Genomic DNA, 18842 nt, shown 5'->3' on the forward strand with positions numbered 1-18842 from the left:
CAGGGTTCCCGAACTTCCATCAGTGTCCTCCTCAGTGAGGTCTGCCTGTCAGCAGTCCAACATGTCAGGCTGTGTTTTGTTTACATTTATTTAACCGGCGCTTTCCTCTGAAGCAGCTGACAGTGCTAAAATTAATGGTGCTTCAAGTGGAATGGGGCAGCTCTAACCACTGCGCCACCTGCTGCCCTCTCGTGTAATCCACACCCTCCACATTTTTCCGCCACCTTTTTTCTCCGCTGCACGGAATTTCTTTTCGTTGCCGGCAGGGGGCGCTGTTGAATTGTCTTTATATGGACGCGTGTGCGTTTTCTCCGGTCTCAGCGCAGAATTAAATACTGCGAGCGGAACAGGCAGCGCGAGGCGGCGGTAGCGGCGGCGCGGACGCCGTGACGCCCCTCCGCGAGGACGGACATCCTGTCGGCCAGTTGCTGCAGTGGCGCTCGCTGGTGTAGAAGGGCAGAGTTACGGAAGGAAAGGGACGCGGCGCCGGCGGGGAAATAAGTGTGTGAAGGGGACAGAGGGGACAGGGAGGGACGCGGAGGCAGCAGGGGAGCGGAGTGCGGGTTGTGCTCCGTGCCGCTGCCGCTGCCGCTGCCGCCGCGGCCGGCCATGTCCGTCACGCATGTGTGCCGCAGCCTGGCGCTCTCGACATGGCTGCTGTCCTTCTGCTTCGTGCATCTGCTGAGCCTGGACCTGACGGCGGCCGAGAAGGAGGAGTGGTACACGGCCTTCGTGAACGTCACGTACGCGGACCCCGCCACGTCCGAGCCGCGCACGGAGAAGTCGGAGTGCGGCCGCTACGGGGAGCACTCGCTGAAGCGCGACGCGCGCGGGCTCCTCGCGATGCCCGCGGCCCCGCAGGACCGACAGGGCTGCGACCCGCACGCTAGATTCGCCGTGCCCGCGCACGCCTCCGCGTGGATCGCGCTCATCGCCCGGGGGAACTGCACGTACAAGGAGAAGATTCGCAACGCGGCCGCGCACAACGCGTCTGCTGTGGTCATATTTAACGTGGGCTCATCCAGTGCCAACGAGACCATCACCATGCCGCACCCAGGTGAGGTTTATTAGTATAAGCGCTGCCATATCATCCGTGAGATGAGATGTACGTCGCTTTGGAGAAAAGCGTCTGCTACATATAGATGTAAACTAAAATATGTACCGCGGGGTCGCGCGGTGCCCGGCACGCCATCCATCATCGCGTCGCCCTGCTGCTCCGCGATCGGCGGGTGGTTACCAGCTGCTGTGTTTCCAGTTCGCCCAGCAGCAGCATTTGAACCTGCAACCTGAACCTCCCCCTGCACGAAGCATGATCTCTTGTGTGTTTTGCTCTAGGCGCTATGGATTTCCACCGATTTGCGGATTTATGCACCACGCTATGTGACCTGTCCTGTGTTGTTGGCAAGTTAACGTCACAGGATTCGTTGGAACACGAAATGTTAAGTGCCGGGTTTCAAGATGTTAAGTTTAACCTTTTTTTTTTTCCAATAAAAAAAAAAAAAGATTATTATTCATTGCCCTCTGCAGTGACTTGGTGTCTGCCCCGTGCCTTGCGTTAATCCACATCAGAGACGTTCTTGCCACCATCAAACAGAAATGATTAATGTGCTTAATGTTGGTGATGTCACTGACTCCCGCGGTGTCACACGTGTGCATAAAATTGCAGACGCAGCTGTTATTTGTGTGCTTCTAAAATCTTGTTCACAGCTGAGAAGTCCTATAGTAAGTGGTTGTGAAATTCTCTTCATGATCTGTTATGCAGAGATTACACTTCTTCATTGTGCTTTTCTCCAAAGGGATTTATTTGTAGTGCTAAGCATACAATTATTTATTCATGTATACAGTTTTTTTCCTTTCCCCCCCCTTCACTTCTTCTGGAGCAATTTAGGGTAAGTACCTTGCTCAAGTGTACTACAGGCAGAGGTGAGGATCAAACCTGTGGCCTCTGGATCCAAAGGTAGTAGCTGTAACCACTACACTACCAGCTGTCTGGATTACTGCTTATATATTATGCAATGGCATGAAAAATCTGTAAATACAAATGGTATGTTTTCTGTTCTTACCTCTGGTGCCTTCGCCATGCTCCAGTGTAAAACTGCAGTGAAAAAGAAGTTATTGATAATGGATTCATTCATTCATTCATTTATTTGTTTATTTTTTTAATGCCCTTCTTAGATCTTTTTTTAATATACTTTTCTCGACTATGGCAACTGCCACTTTTGGAACGCTTGTTATAACATCTTTCCTTGGCAATGTTATGCAACTGTTCCAGTATGACTGTCAGTGTAAAGAATTTTTAAAGGTTCCACATGAATGTCAATTCTTTGCCAGTTAAGGCACAGTAGTTACTGCTGGCAAGAGTGATTCAGGGATAATTTAAGAGTTTATTGAAAGTGTTTTATTTATTAAAAGTACCATTGCAAGCAATTGGATGTGGTTAACTTTTTTATCATGTACTCCTGTGGAAAATGGGAGTCATGGTGGAGGTTAGGGTCATGATCTGATGATTTAAAAACTAGGAGAATGGAAATAGGTGCTGTAAGATTCATTGGAGACTGTTTGCTTATTAACAAAGCAACCGAGGAGTGTCTGTGAGTTTTACCAAGTATTAGTGTTTCACAACATATTAAGGAATAAAGTAAAGATCATCCATCTATTATAAGTAAGGGCTTGTCCAGTGCAGGGTCAGGGTGGGGGGATGATACCAGGTACACCAAGTCATCCCAAGGCAGTCACTCTCTCTCACACACATACACACTGGGCAGTCAGCAGTTCGCCTGAAACACTGGTCTTTGCACCGTGAGAGGAAACCAGAGCACCTGCAGGAAACCATCACAAACATGAGAACATGCAAACGCCACACAGACTGAGCCAGATTGAGAAAATAAGTTCCTTAGGGATATTTTTTTGTGTCATCTCCACACCGCTGTTAACTGCACTCTGGTAAATTTTCCATTGCTGCTCATGTTTTCAGTGCTGTTGTTTATTAGTACTTTTTGTATGTATATTTGTCTGTGTTGTATATTCATATTTTGTGTGTCATGTTTGGAATGAAACTACAACCAATTCCAGTTGCTATATGTATTGGCAATGAAGGGCTTTGAGTTATTTATAGTGTTAATATCGATGCACTTTACTACTATTAAGTACTCTGGAGGTACTGCTAGCAGTGGTCTTGGGAAATGTTTGAAATTATAAAGTCTGGCCCCACCCCTTCTTTAAATTTTTGTGCTTGGACTAAAATCAATAGTGTGTTGTGGAGAATCCTTTTATGTGAAACACATGCTGTACTGTGACAAACTGGCTGCAAGGAAACCTTTTGACTGTTTGCACAAAGCTGTTATTGAGTATGCCAAGCCTTGATGCTCTTCTGTCCAATAGAAGATTGGGGTGGGAAATCCCAAAATAACATATTCAGAGAAACTGCTGATGATGCCGATAGCTTTGGGTACTGGATGATAAGGCTCTATGTTGTTCTAAGAACGGAATGATGTTGGCATGATCTTTAACCACCTTGTAGAAGAGAATGCTGTGAGCCGGAGGTGACGCGTTGCACTTTCATTGCTGTGGTGATTTACAGATGATCTTTTCTGAGTGGACTGTTGAAACAACAACCACAGTTTAGCGGTTAATGTTGCCACAAATAAGTTGTGTCATACATTAATGTGCTTATGCAAACTTAAAGAATACAAGGCCATAATGGTATCACATAAAAATGAATGTAGTAAATCGGTCAAATAGAGGACGATGAGATTGTGTACACAGCCCGTCGCAGTTTGCCATTCCATCCGAAGCTCTCGAGTGGCCAGGCCTCTTGAACACAGGAAGACTGCACTTTTTCTTGGGGCACAGCAACTTTTGCTGTATGTGGGGTCTGCCGCTATGAAAAGGCACTGACTCGCAGCACGCTGTTCCAGAAATTAACCCTTTTGGTCTGCCCCTCCTCCACTTACATGTGTAAGTCTGCAAGACATGTAGAAATTGTTTAATTTTTTTCCTCTATGAACAGAATGTTTTGGCAACATTGCTGAATGTTTCTTACAATATTAGGAACAGCTTTTGGTTTTTTTTTTTTTTTTTTTTTTATTTTTTTAAAAAAAAACCTCGTGTGAAGCACTTGCATTTATGCTTAGCACACTTTTCTCCAAAGCGACTTACAGTGAATACTCTGTATTTGAGACACTTTTTCATTCAAGGTGACTTACAATGGTAAGTAGGTGACTGTAAACTACCAACAGTCACTCATCAGGACACCAGAACACTGTAAATCACTGTCTCAGTAACACAATGGGCAGTTTACAGTCACCGCGTCACCTGAAGTCATGTCTTTCCAACAGTGGAAGGAAACTGGAGCATCTTGAGGAAAACCACACAAGCATGGTTAGAACACATAAACTCCACACGGACTGAGCTGGGGCAGAACCCATGTCCCCTCTCGCTGTCCAAGCAATGTGAGAGGATAGTGCTACTCACTGTGCCATCATGCTGACCAGTTGACTGAAACATGAATCAGTAATAATGGAAAAAATACTGAATCTGCAGTTTCCATAGTGGCCTACATTTACCATAGTCAGTGGTAGTGATTGAGGTGATCAGTGTCATAGTCAGGAAGCTTGAAGTTTGTTAGTTTCATTGTGGAATAAACAGTACTGAGGGATGATAACCTTTTGAGTTTGAGACTTCATGTGTTTCTCTGTCCCAAAATGTTTTTAGAGTTGTACTATGTTATTTAAGGGTTGTGTAGTTATATTTATGGTACAGATTAAACATACAAACTGTCAAAGCTATTTTGTTGCATTCTTGTAATTTCCTGAATGCCTTTAAATACAATTTTCTTCTCCCCACACTTTTATGACTGTCATCTGCATGCATTCTGCCAAAGTTTTCTTTTGCAAAGTGCACATTGTATGCAGAGACCTGCAGTGGCTAAATCCCATGTGCTGGCTGTATTAACTATGATGCAGACTGTGCATGTTGTTGGGTTTTTTTTTTTTTATAAAAAACTCAGCACAATGGTTGTACAACAGCTTAAACTGTTTTTTTAAAAAAAAAATGATCAGAGATTTTAAGAATGCATAGTTGTACGTTGACATCAGCTTAGCATGAAATGATTTTGTACTGGGTTCAGAAGCCACTATACTGCTTGTCTTTTCCTGAAATTATATTAAATATTTTTTTCCAAGGGTGAGGTGTCAGTCTTGTTCCTGTATTTCCTGATACTGATACAATTTCTCAGCATGGTGTATGGTAAAGTACCCCAGTCATTTATTTATTTATTTATTTATTTATTTATTTATTTATTTTTTTGTGTGTGTGCCATCTGTGTTTCATTTCACCTAATTTTTCTGCTTTGGGCCTTTTGTTTTTAGGCCTACAGTGCATAGGTGTTTTCATTAATGTTGCACTAAGCGATTGTCATGTATCTGTACAACATTCAGGTTTTTTTTTTTTTTTTTTGTTATGTAATGTTCTGTGGTCTTTCACGTTGTGGTAATACACCAGATGGTCATATTGTTGGGTGCATTTAATCTCTAACTGTAATACTACTGGAGCAACAGTGACCCTGTAGCAGGAAATGTGTCTATGTCAACAGGAAGGGGAAACTTAATTTTTTCCAGACTCTTGACTAAGAAGTATAAGATACCTACATTTCAGTGTCCAGCTGTTGATGTGCAATAAAGAGCAACACAGGAGTGTTGTAACACCTTAATTAAACTCACTTCCGCAGTGTTTACAGATCTTGTTTAGTGTTCTGAGCACCATTGATCAATGACGGTGTCTAAAACGGCATGTTATGCAATAAATCAGTCAACCCACAGTATTAAACGTGGCTTTGACACTAGTTTGAAAACAGTTGAAAATAAAACTGTTTACAATATAGCTTGGTTAAATATGTTACAGCATTTTATTATAGCTATATTCTACACTTTTACAGAACCTGCCCAGCAAATAAATCCAGATGCACCTCTACTGACTAATGTTGGTAATAAAGTAAGCTGAAAGTGGCCAAAGGAAACATGTGCAGCATTTGTCAGCAAGTTAATAAAGGATAATAAAATTCCTGTGACTAACTGGTATTTTGTCCTTAGTTTTCCCTGCCTTAGTGGTGCTTGAAAGTTTGTGAAACTTTTAGGCTTCTTTTCTTGCATAAATAGAACCTAAAACATGAACAGGTTTTTAAAAATGTCCTAAAATTAAAGGAGCGTTCTCCTGATGTTGGGCTCAAAAAGAACATTGCTGCTCCTGTACAGTTTGCTTAGGACCATGTAGATAAGGCAGAAAGCTGTTGGAAGAATTTTATGTGGATGGATGAGACCAAAATAACATTTCTCATTCAAGCCAAAAAGTACTATCTTTGGCAAATGGCAAGCAACCTGTCTTCTACCATAAGAGCCTTATCTCATCTTGAAACATGGTGGTGGCAGTATCATGCTTTGGGCCTGCTTTGCTCTCTCTGGACCAAGACTGCTTGCCATCATTAATGGAACTAAGAATTCTGAATTGTACTAGCAAATTGAACAGGAAACTGTTAGGGTATCTGTCCATGAACTAAAACTCAGCAGAAAGTGAGTTATGCAGCAAGACAATGTCCCTAAACACACAAGTAGTTCTGCTAAAGAATGGTTAAAGTAGAAGAAAGGTAATGTTTTTGAATGGTAAAGTCCTGACCTTCATCTTATATAAATGTTGTAGAAGGACCTGTAGTGGGCAGTTCATGCAAGGAAGCATTCCTGAGTTGAAATTGTACTGTAAGGAGGCATGGGCTGAAATTCCTCCAAGCCGATGTGCAGGACTAATCAACAGTTACGGGAAACATTTAGTTGTTTAGTTGTTATTGAAAGCAAAGGTTCACATACTTTTGCCACACACAGATTTGTAACCTTGGATAATTTTCCTCAATAAATAAATGAACAAGTATAATGTTTTTGTTTATTTGGGATGTCTTTATCTAGTTTTAGGACTTGCGTGAAATCTGATCCCCTTTTAGGTCATATTTATACAGAAATAGAGAAAATGCTAACGGGTTCACAAACTTGCAACCCCCACTGTATGTCCTTTGTTTCCAGGGTAGACTCTGGAACAAAGCGGCCCTACATAGAATGAGCAGTTAGTTAAAATGCAATAAATGAATGTCTTGCAGAGAATTTTTAACTTGTTACAACTCCATATGAGGTTTTTACAGAACCAAACTTGTGAATACCTTGAGGGAAATCTGTATAATTAAGCTTTTATAAATTGTGACGGTATTTCACTTTACAAACAAATAGAGCTATAAATGAACTGCCAGCCCATTTGTGCTTGAGGGCCAAGTGTACTTGAAATATTCATGATGGCTTCACTGGTGCCTCACAGCATCTGTGCTGTGCATTTGGATATGAGTTTGAATCCAAGTCAGTCTTTGGGGGGTTTGTATGGGTTACCATCACGTGGAAAGATTGTAGCATTTTCAGTGTTTCTCTGGTGCATTTAGCCTGCTCTGGTGAGTAGTGATGCTCGTAGAAGTAGCAGCGCCCCAGCTTGCCCTCGGATGGTCTGAGTCCGAAGCCAGCTGCTGAGGTGACCAGTACATAGAGGTGGCTGTCAAACTCCAGTACTTGTGTTCCATGATGCTCTTTGACTGGTACATTAGCCTTGGTTTGCTTTGTTCTTTCATGATCTGGATGCTGGCACTTTGTGCGGCTCCCTGAAGTGCAGTGACGCAGTGTGAGTGACTCACAAGCAAGCTGTAAACCCATGTATGCAGGCCTGTTTTTTGCACAGGAAACGCATGTTTGCCACATAATATTTCATAACTTTGCAGAGTCAATAGAGCTGGACATTTACCTCACCATAAATATAATGTACATTTCCTCAGATGTGTCTTGGGATGCGAAACCAGGTATGGACGTTGACTTTAGTGCGAAGGAGTCCACTTCGCCTTCTTGATTATGTAAATGGTAGCACCTGTTTCTACACTGAGCTGATTTCTGCTCTTCTAGGTCCAGTCTGTTCTGCCACAGGGTAAAACCCTGTAAAAACCCTGGGTTTCAGACTTTCCTCAGTTTCCCAAAATCTGGTGTGAAAAATGGGAGCATTGTAGAGCCCTGCCATGGTACAAGGACACCCATTTCCAGCTGCAGTACATTTCCACCTATTGCTATAGTACCGTGGGTTACAAGGTACTTACCCTGAATTGAAACGTTCAAAATTACCCACCTAAATGAATGAATAAATCAGTGCAAGCAGTTGAAATTTCTTTGGAAAAAAGCATCGGCTAATTGAATAAATAACAATGCAGTCACAGGATGTTCAACAGCCCGTCTCTCTCCGCTCTCAGGCACGGGGGACATCGTGGCCATCATGATCCCCGAGCACAAGGGCAGGAAGTTGGTGTCCCTGTTGGAGAGGAACGTGACGGTGACGATGCACATCACCATCGGCACACGCAACTTGCAGAAGTACGTGAGCCGCACCTCCGTGGTTTTCGTCTCCATCTCCTTCATCGTGCTGATGATCATCTCCCTCGCGTGGCTGGTCTTCTACTACATCCAGCGATTCCGCTACGCCAATGCGCGCGACAGGAACCAGGTAAGACCTGGATGTCTCCCAGACCTGCTCAGTCCTCAGAGCATCCAGGAGCTCAGCATAGTCTGTTGTTGCAGTCTTGAGGGTTGTGTCTGTCAGGGTGAACTGCCGTGGGACTGTAGTTACCGTGTTCCTAGTTTCTGAATAATATTCTGGGTGTTGAGCTCCTCTGCATACTGAACAGTTATATTTACATTTGGTCATCTAGCTGACAATTTTCTCCAAACTGCAGTGTTAAGGTACTTGCAGTGATTTACCCATTTAAACAGTTGGGTACTACTGGGATCAGCGGTACTACAGCAGGAGGTGGGATTCAAACTTGGAGACTCACAAAGTCTTAATGGTTTCATAGTGGAAGCTGTCTGTGTTTCAGAGCTCATGTGCCACGGGTTTGTTGGTAAATTCAACTGCACTTCTCTTCTGGAAACCCCATTACCGCCACCCTCCGTGTCACCTGAACTCTGGTCATGAATGACAAGGTGGACGTGTTGGGAAAGTGACATTGGCAGTTGCAGCGGTGACCAGTCGCTGTGGCACACGGTGTTGCGACGCCATTGTGGGGGGAATGCGGTCTGGGCCCGGTCTTTTCATGACACCGTCTGGCAGCCTGCTCCCCCTTTGCTGCCTCTATCATCCGTCGCTGCGAGGAGTCAGATCTGGCAGTGGAGCTGGGGGAAGGGAAGGGAAGGGAAGGGAAGGGAAGGGAAAGGTGCTTAACATTGGAGTAGAAACTGCGACAGCTGTTTTAACTCCACGCTTGCGCTCTTTTAATAAGTCTATGATTGCCTTTTCCCTTGTCCAGTTTATATCTGTAAGATGTGCACCCTCACCACATTGGAGGTGTTTATCAGGAGGCAGCAGGTGACGTAGGGGTTAGACCTTTAGCCTTATAGTTAGAGGCTACCGGTTCGAGCCCCACCTCCTGTTGTAGTACCCCCAGTCAAGGCACTTACCCTGAACTGATACAATAAACATTTCTCTGATGTATAAATGAGCAAATGATAAAGACTGAGTAAAGGATGGTGTTGTTAAGGAGGTCAGATGTTCAGTATTTCAGTTGCTGAAGTAAGACTGATAGTTGGCCTTTTTCTGTTGCATCAGAATAACTGTTAATGTTACTCAGTGGAGTGTGAAAAGCCTTAATCCTGTTTATATTGTTCTGTTTATGTTTGAAAAACTAGACACCCTTCTGTGTTTATTAATGGTAGTATGGTAAAGAAACCGATGAAGTGAATTTCACTTGCAAATGGTGTGAAGTATATTTTTTGTATCGGGATCTTGTCTGTTACCTTGTGTGTTTTTTGGTGTTTGAAACCTACTGCCGTTGGTGAAGCTGCTCGGTCACATCTTGTTACCGTGGTGTGTTCTTCTCATGTCCTCCACAGAGGCGCCTGGGAGACGCGGCGAAGAAAGCCATCGGCAAGCTGCAGCTGCGCACGGTCAGAAAAGGAGACAAGGTGAGCTGGTAGTGTCGTCATTTCCTCCCCACACACACACATCACAAGTGACAGGCTCTCGCTCCTCAGAAATGTGAGTTTAGATCTTCAAAACTCTACTCTCAAGAATCTGCACAAATGTAAAAAGGTGCAAATGGAAGCCGGCACGTTATTCTCTCACCTCGACTGTATCGTTGCTGCCTGTATTCACAGTCACCTTTGGAAGGTCTTAGATTGTGAATAATCATTATGTTACTGGTTACTATTCAGAGACCCAAAAAAGGTTCTTTGTATTAAGGTTAGGGTCTTGTTCGCTTGCCGTGTTTTACACTGATAAGGAAAAGAGTTGTCGTGTACATTATGAAGTCCTGGCTTTACCAGGGTACGGATGAACATCAGTAGTTATTTAACATTACTCAGAAACGCATTGCTGACGAGACCCGCTTGTTGTAGGAAACGGAGTCCGATTACGACAACTGCGCGGTCTGCATTGAGGGCTACAAAGCAAATGATGTCGTTAGGATTTTACCTTGCAGGTAAGACATGAGCTTCCTTTTCAAGCCTGATGTGTCAGTCAAAGTACTCTGGAAAAGTTGCAGCTGTAATGCACATTTCAATAAAATGTTTGTGTTGGTTTGCGTGCGAGTAAATGAGAGTCTGTGCCAGTGATTTCCCTGTGATGGACTGGGGTCCTGACCAGAACGTACCCTGCCTCGCACCTTGTGCTTCCAGGATAGACTCTGTACCGCTGCGACCCTGCACTGGACAATTGGTTATTGGTAACGAACGGTTGAATGCGTGGGTATCTGCATTAGCTGAACGAACCATTGATGATCCAGTAGTGTTTGTCATTTGCACACGTTTAACACACACAGAGCGCAGGCCAAAGACACAGCCGCTTTCTCCCTGGCCTGATGAGCGGTAGCCATCCGTCGACATGCTGCTATGCGAGAGATCACTTGTTAAAAGGTCCCGACACCAAGCAGACGCTCGGTGTGCTCTCTGCACAATGGCCCTGTTTACCAGTGCTGTGCTGCGCCTAATAACTGGAACAGCCTTTTAGGTCAAGTGCCAACATGGTAAATCTCATTGTATCCTCTTAAACTGTCCGTTGTTGCGCCATGCAGTTATCTCTTTTGGGAAACTGCAATGAAAACTCTTCTTGGTAATGGAACTGTAAAAGAAGAGAGTCTGCTTAGGGTCCCGTCACCTGTGGGCGTGTGCTTTGTGTTTCCAGACACCTCTTCCACAAGAATTGCGTGGACCCCTGGCTCTTGGAGCACCGGACGTGTCCCATGTGCAAGATAAACATCCTGAAAGCGCTGGGGATACCTGTATGTTTTTCTCTCCTTTGGCTGTTCTCATCCACCCTGAGATGCTGTCCGAACAACACGGTCTCATGGTGTCTGGCCGTGCCTGCTGTGTTCCCCAGCCCAACGCAGACTGCATGGATGACGTCCCCCCGGACTACGAGGTTTCTGTTGGGGGTCCGCCCACCAGTCCAGTAACGGGAGCCAGCGACATCACCTTGAACGAGAGCTCGGCGGTGCTGGATCCCGGCGTGCGCATGATGGGCCTCCCTCAAGTGTACCGCGATGCCGAATCGCTGACTCAGGCTGGAGAAGGACACCTGCTGGCCAGCGGCAAGTGATTTTCTGTGTGTGTGTGTTTGTGTTGTGTTTTACAATTCACAAGTAACAATTTAATTAGTTTCTACACCACGAGTACAAACAAGAAATGTTTGCGGGTTGACCTTGCAGTCTAAACTCTACAAGCTCTCAGACTGCATTATCACGGCATTCTAGAGTGAATTAAGTTACTCAGGTTATATCACTAACAGCGATCTCTGATGTTTACCACGTTGCTGTGTCTGATGAGGTGCTCTACTGAGTCACTGCAAGACTAAAGCAGGAAGCAACTGTGTGCACTGCGAGTTTCCTACCCGACTCCTCCCAAGAACAGGCAGCTTGTTACGTTCTCATCGGTCCACGTTATTTAAATCAAATGGAATTAATTCACTTGAGAGTGCAGTAATATTGTAAGAGGCGTTGGAAGCTTCTGGGTCTCTGCAGGGAGCCAACTTTTAACATGTGACGCTCTTTCTGCGAAACCTTCAGTGTGCAGATCGGAAGCAATAATCTGCAGAAGCACTCAGAGATATAGCAGTCAAGGCAGAGTCCTTGGGGTGCTTTACCGCGTGCTCAGAGCAGCAGGTTTGAGTAGCGAGCAGGACGGGGTGCCGTCCCATCGGCAGCGTTCTGGATGTGCGAGATCCGTGCGCCAGCTCACAGTCCTGGTCCATTGGGCCAGAATCAGAACAGCTGCCATAGTACCATAGCCACACATGACAGCTTGGCAAAGAAAAAGTGAATAATAACTACAAAAATAATAAGAGTGATGAAGATGGTGTTCTGTTGTTAACGTGTAAATTAGCAGTTAATCGTTTCCAGTCTTTAAGTTTCTTTCAGTCTTAGTGTTAACTGAATATGATATTTGTAGGAATTATGTATACATCATAAATCTGGATTCAAATCCCTGCTCCCTCTGCAGTACTCGTACATTAAGTATTTACGTTGAATCACGCACGCACGCACACGCACTGAAACCACTTGTCCCAAGTGGGGTCGTGGTGAGCCGGACCCTAACCTGGCAACACAGGGCGTGAGGCCAAAGGGGGGAGGGGACACACCCAGGACGGGATGCCAGTCCACCACAAGGCACCCCAAGCGGGACTCGAATTGATACAGTAAAAATTATCTAGCTATATATATATATATATGGGTAAATTGCTGTGAATTGCTGCTCATTGTAATGTTGTAAGTCACCTTGGATAAAGCTTTTGGCTAAAAAAAATGGTTAGCAATACTTTAGTTGTTAGGCATCTAGAGCAGATAGGACTGAATTATTATTACTCCTTCACTCATCTGATTACTGCATTTCTAAGGGCTTTCTTCTACTTTTTATCCCTGAACAGTAGCACAAATTCCTTAAGCTTTTTGTTACTAGACCTTACAGGAAATATTATCAGAATACACACGCACACACACACACACACACACCTTGTCTGAACCGCTTGTCCCAGGGAGCCGGAGCCTAACCCAGCAACACAGGGCAAAAGGCCGGAGGGGAGGAGACACACCCAGGATGGGACGCCAGTCCATCACAAGACACCCCAAGCAAGACTTGAACCCCAGACCTACCAGAGAGCAGGACCTGGTCCAACTCACTGCATCATGTGATTTCTCTGCCATGTTCTCATATATTTTACATTTATTCATTTAGCTGAGGCTTTTCTCCAAAGCAACCTACAATGTTAAGGTTACAGTTACAAGCTTACAATTATTTAGCCATTTATTCAGCTGGGAAATTTTTTTTTTACTGGAGCAATTTAGGGTAAGTACCTTGCTTAAGGGTACTACAGCCAGAGGTGGAGATCAAACCTGCAACTTTTAGATCCAGAGGCAGCAGCTCTAACCACTACGCTGCCAGTTGTTCCCGCAGCTGTTTTGTTATTTAGTTATTAATTATTTTGATTTTTGACATGAAAATACATATGTCTTTTATAATAATTTTCTAAGTCTTGCTCATTGAAAGGAAACCAGAGACAGCCACTGCAAGGGACATTTGAAGGTTTGTGAATTTGGCTCAAACGATGGCAGTTGAACCCAGGGACTGAGTAAATTATCTTTGTCTGTGTGTGTGTGTGTGTGTGTGTGTGTGGAGGCAGGTGGGTATGTTTAATACCGTTTGTGCTACCAGTTACATACGGTGTTGGCCACACTCACCATTTATTGTCCAGAGCTTTTCCTTGGTGTTGGTGTTCACAATGATTGTGTGTGTGTGCCTGTACCTGTGTCTCTGTGCGTGTGTGCGTGTGTGTGTGTGTGTGTGCGGATTCATTCATTCACATACATTCAGTTACATCGGTGTGGTATGAATTTGCTGTCTCCTGTGGTTATGCAGAAAAAGTGAGATTAACTTGTCTCTCTTGTTTCAGTTTGATTGCAGCTCGCTCTGAGTGAACTGTCCTTGTTCTTAAGTGCCACTTAACATTTACTTACCCTGTTTTTACTGTTGGGTACAATTACCTTTCACTTTGTAAAGAATGAAGTAGGCTCGGGCCAAAAAAGGAGTAAAAAAATTCAGCAGGTGGTTTAGTGTTTAGTGCAGCTGCCTTGTACTCAAACGACAAGGTTTGAATCCCACCTCCTGCTGTAGAGCCCATGATCAAGGTATTGACCATCAGTTAATATAGTAAAAATGTCCCTGCTGTATAAAAGGGCGAATGAGTGTAAGTTACTCGATAAGTTATCGGATAAATGAATTTTCAGAAGAGCGAAAGCGGCAGCGTGGATTGGGAGCCACACTGGTGTCTCTGTGTGGAGCTGGGGCCGTGTAGGAAGTGGCCCTTTTTTCGGTGGAACACAGAGGCTGCAGCTGCACACCAGACAAACAGAGGCCTTGTTGTGCCACGTGGCAGCAGCGGAGGAAGAGGGTTAGGTCAATAATTGTGGTGGCTCTGTGTTCGTGTGTGCGTGCGTGCGTGCGTGCGTGCATGCATGCATGCGTGAGATGAAGGGAAAATACCACCAAAACCAGAGGAACTTCTGAAAATCGGTCATGTGAGAGGGAGTCTCTACATGGCCGGCTCATGTTTACATTTAGCTGACACTTTTCTCCAAAGCAACTTACAATATGAAGCTACTTTACAATTATTTACCCGTTTATACAGCTGGGTAGTTTTTTCACTAGAGCAATTTTAAGGTAAGTACCTTACTCAAAGGTACTACAGCTGGAGGTAAGATTCAAACCTAGGTCCCTCGGGTCCAAAGGTAGCAGCTCTAACCGCTGCGCTACCAGCCGCCCACCTAGAAACTTTAAATGGTTTTGTCCAAACTCATTTGCATATTGACACTGTATATCTGCGTGTTCTTATTTAAACTGACTGTCTTTCTCAAGGTTACAACAGCAAGACCCAGAAAAGCCTTTAACTGCTGTTTGTCTTTTTCATGTGACCTTTGTCTCGCTCTCGCTCGCTCCAGGTGAATCGCCACCAGTCAGCAGTAGCGACTCTGATACCTCGCTCTTCCTCACCGTGGGGGCGGGGCTTTTGGACCAGGAGCCACTTGCTGAGCAGGACCTGGAGGAGGTGAAGTCCTGAGCAGCCCGGGGCCTGTCCACAAAAAGGGGGCGAAACCAGTAGTGGTAGCTCCCCAAGGGACGAGGCATCGGCACCAGGGTCTGAGGACGCTCGCCCTGGCGCCCCCTGCAGGTGACTGGCAATACAAGCGCGGCACCACGTGACGTCCGTCTTCATCAGCGACGGGAAACAAAACCCCTCTCTGTGGGAACGGCTCACATTCGTTTCACAGATGTCCCTCAAAGAAGGTCTTGGGTTCCAGACTCAGCTCATCTTTCCAGAGGATTTAGAGTAGCACGTGACTGTGTTGGTTCCTGTCTTCAAGGTGTCGCCGCCTAAGCTCCGTTGGAGTATCGAAGAGTCTCTCATTGTCCATCTTCAGTGTCCACAGCAGCGCTGCGTCCTGGAGTCGCTCTCCGAACCCTTCCCCGACACTTTGTATACTCTTGACACTCCAGATTTTCACCGCTTTCCTTTTTTCTTGGTGTTCTGTCACACAAAACAGTATTTTCTGCCTTTTGTCCTCTAAAAAGAAAAGTCATCGTTTCTGGTCCGCCTCCACCTTTTCCGGTCCAGCGTGACACTAAGTTTTGCAGGAACTTGCTCTGTTTTAATTTTGCTTTTGCTCACTGAACATGCAGTGGGCATGTATTTTGAGGTTTGTTCCACCTGTTCCTGAGGACTGTTTGTGAGGAACTTGGAAGAAGCTGGCACAAATGCACACCAAATCCTAACCAATTGACCAAGCACATCATAACGGAGATTTATTTTCCATGTTTTTTTTTTTTTTTTTTTTTTTTTTTAAAATAATTATTGGAAAAGAAATAAATGATTTCTTTGAGTCCTGTGAAGCCCTAGAATGTTTGGTCGTACAAGTCGGTTCACGTCTCGCCATCACTCAACTGCTTACTGTCCTGCAGGAGAGGGGATTTAGGACCTCAGGTATCTTGAGTGGGACTGCAGTATGACAAGGACTCTCCTTTAAATAAGGGACTAATGCTTTGCTCCAGCTGCCTGACTTGATTTTTTTTTTTTTTTGGCGTTTTGTTTTACAGTTTTGAACAGTAGTTGTAATTGTGGTATATTGCATCATTTCACATATAGAGAGAGATTCAGTGGTCCCTCCAGCTTTTGGTTCTATTATAACCAGCTTCTTATAGCAAGCAGCGAAGTCTCCGATTGAACGGAGGCAGATGATGGTCACAGGTAGACAGTGTCTATAGAGTTATTTAATATTGTTCTTTATCTTAGGGACTCGCCAGACTGGAATGTGACTGTCGCCATGGAGACAGGAATATGTGTATTTCATTGCTTGATGCAGTTTGACCTCAGCAAGTCAGTCTTATCCAAGGTGAACCACAACCCAAACTGCATCCCATAATTTATACATTTTAGTGACATCTCAGCTTGTACCATATTAAAGTGAGCATCAAATGTTATGAAGCTTATGCATAAATGCATTTCAGGCATTGCACGTGTCGAAAGTGAACATTGTATTAAAAATGGTCTGCTCTATATTGTATATTCATACATTCATACATAGGAAAGCCTGTTAGATTGCATTTATTTTACTATTGAAATGTTTTATTTTTCTAAACAAGATGAATATTTATATGTAGTCAGAGAGCTTTTTGGTAAAGTGAGTACCCATTGCTGTAGTCAGGGGTCATTTGCTAGCGATGGTACTTTTTATTGGTTTATTCCCTCTCTTTCATTTACCTGCGTGTGCAGTACCAAAGATGATGCCATGAGATAATGATGCGCATTGACGTGACGTGACGTGACGTCGGTCAGAGGTCAGCCGCATCGCCGCAGATGAGTTGTCATTCAGCAGAATGTAAAATAACGATTGCTTGGCCCCATCGAGTGGATTACGGAGGAGAAGCGTTTGTAACTTTGATTGATCGCCCCCCCGACTGTGACGATGTTATCATGTTTGATAAAGGCTTCTTTGTACTTTTAAGCATTAAAAAAGTGCAGGAAGACAAATGCTTGCTGGTGGTGAGAGAGGCGCTCTGTCACGTTATTGATCGTTGGTTGCTAGGACACGTGGTTGCTGCAGTAAGAGAAACAGGACGCCGATGCCCCACGTCTGATTTTAACCAAAATTCGTCCAGTTCATTCATTCGAATCACGGTTTGTACGCCGCGTCTTCCCCTTCGGACCCGGCCCCTCCATCACCCCGGTACATCTGTAGTCATACAAATAAACCTGCTTTTGACTGATTTGCACAGTGCTTAAAAAAACGTTTTTTTTTTTTTCTTCATTGATCTGAGTTGTAATGTGAATGCATGCATGCTTCTTTATTTCTGCTACACTCTGAGATCATCCAGTGAAAGAAAATTTTTTTAAATCTCTGTATTTCATATGCATTTTATATGCACTTGTTTACTTACCAATCTGTCATGCAAGCTGTCAAGTACATGTCGATGGATGAATGCATTTATTTAACAAATTTGTATTTATTTCACTTCTCTCCCAAATCTGCTCCTTTTCTGGGAGTGTGTAAGGTCCCAAAAGTAAAGTAAAATCTGAAAAATAGGCTTAAACAGGGAGATTTTTTACAAAATATAAAGGCAGGAATGTCAGAATTAATTAGTATGACTTTTTAAAACTCCTGCAAATGGAAAGTCCCTACATTGAGAGACTGTGTGTGTGTGTGTGAGAGAGCACTCTGATGTTTTACGGTCAGTAAATGAGCTGTGCAGAAATTAAGTGGCTTGTTGACCTTCTTGCCAACAGTAGTGTTATTTCTGCGAGGAGCTGAGAGGACAGGCAGCCTCTGTCTGCTCTAAACGCTTATTTCACCCTCTGCTTCTGTTTCATTTTGGCACAAGGGCTCTGAACTTCTGTTGTCCCACAGTATTTCCAGTATTTACCCTCTCTGTCTTGTGAGGAGTCCCCATCATGGTTATCACATGTTCTCAAACCGATGCGTGCTGGACTCCTCTAACTCGGTTTCCATCGCCACCGCGTGATGTCCGCACAGGTGGAACAAGAAAGTCTGCTTGACTCTTTTTTTTTTTTTCCTTCAAACATATGATCGGACAGTGTGCAAAAATGCAGTAAAAATATGTTGTTTTGATGCCACAGGTGACCATTGCCGTTTCACGTGTGGCGTTTATTTTTCTGTACAATGTGCACGCGTGACAGTTTGCGGTACGCAGCACTGCTCTCAGAGAAGGACCCGGGAGGATCATGTGAGCAGAACCCCTGGCAGGTGCATCGCAGGTGAAGAGACAGAATTGCAACAAGGGAAAAACCCGGCCGAGCCTCAGGAGAGACCCTGCTGCAGTACCTTTGAGCAAGGTACTTAACCACAGCTTGACCCAGTAAACAAAATCCAGATGTGTAACACTGTCATCTGCAACATTGTCAGTAGCTGTGCTTAAAACCATTTTGCAATGATTAGCTCTAGTAACACTCTGCTGTAGTGGAAGAAAAATACTCTGATTACTGGTCACACCACAGCCAGAGGAACACTTTAAGCAGTAATCATATGGATAGGTGGTGATGATTTGTGATTAATTGCTGGCAGGTAAGTGTCCTCCTCGCTCAGTGTTCTTCATATCTATATTTAGGAGCAGCTCTCATATTTTTCTTCCATTGGATGACTATGCGAGGTGAGCGAGCATGCTGTTGCCATAGTCACCGACTCCCAACATGTTGCCATGGCAACGGGAAAGCTCAGTTTCAGGACG

At 44.4% G+C, this 18842-nt stretch overlaps 1 protein-coding gene across 1 annotated transcript; it reads left to right on the forward strand.

Annotated features, from left to right (window-relative positions):
- Positions 1-298: 298 nt before the first annotated feature.
- On the forward strand, positions 299-16917 carry rnf150b (ring finger protein 150b). Its single transcript, XM_029250709.1, has 7 exons — positions 299-1057; positions 8318-8568; positions 9951-10022; positions 10455-10537; positions 11239-11335; positions 11434-11644; positions 15044-16917. Exons 1-7 carry the CDS (start codon positions 610-612, stop codon positions 15160-15162), a joined length of 1281 nt encoding a protein of 426 aa, XP_029106542.1. The 5' UTR covers positions 299-609; the 3' UTR covers positions 15163-16917.
- Positions 16918-18842: the final 1925 nt, after the last annotated feature.

The sequence above is a fragment of the Scleropages formosus genome, chromosome 3 (genome assembly GCF_900964775.1).
Source record: "Scleropages formosus chromosome 3, fSclFor1.1, whole genome shotgun sequence".
Taxonomy (NCBI): Eukaryota; Metazoa; Chordata; class Actinopteri; order Osteoglossiformes; family Osteoglossidae; genus Scleropages; species Scleropages formosus.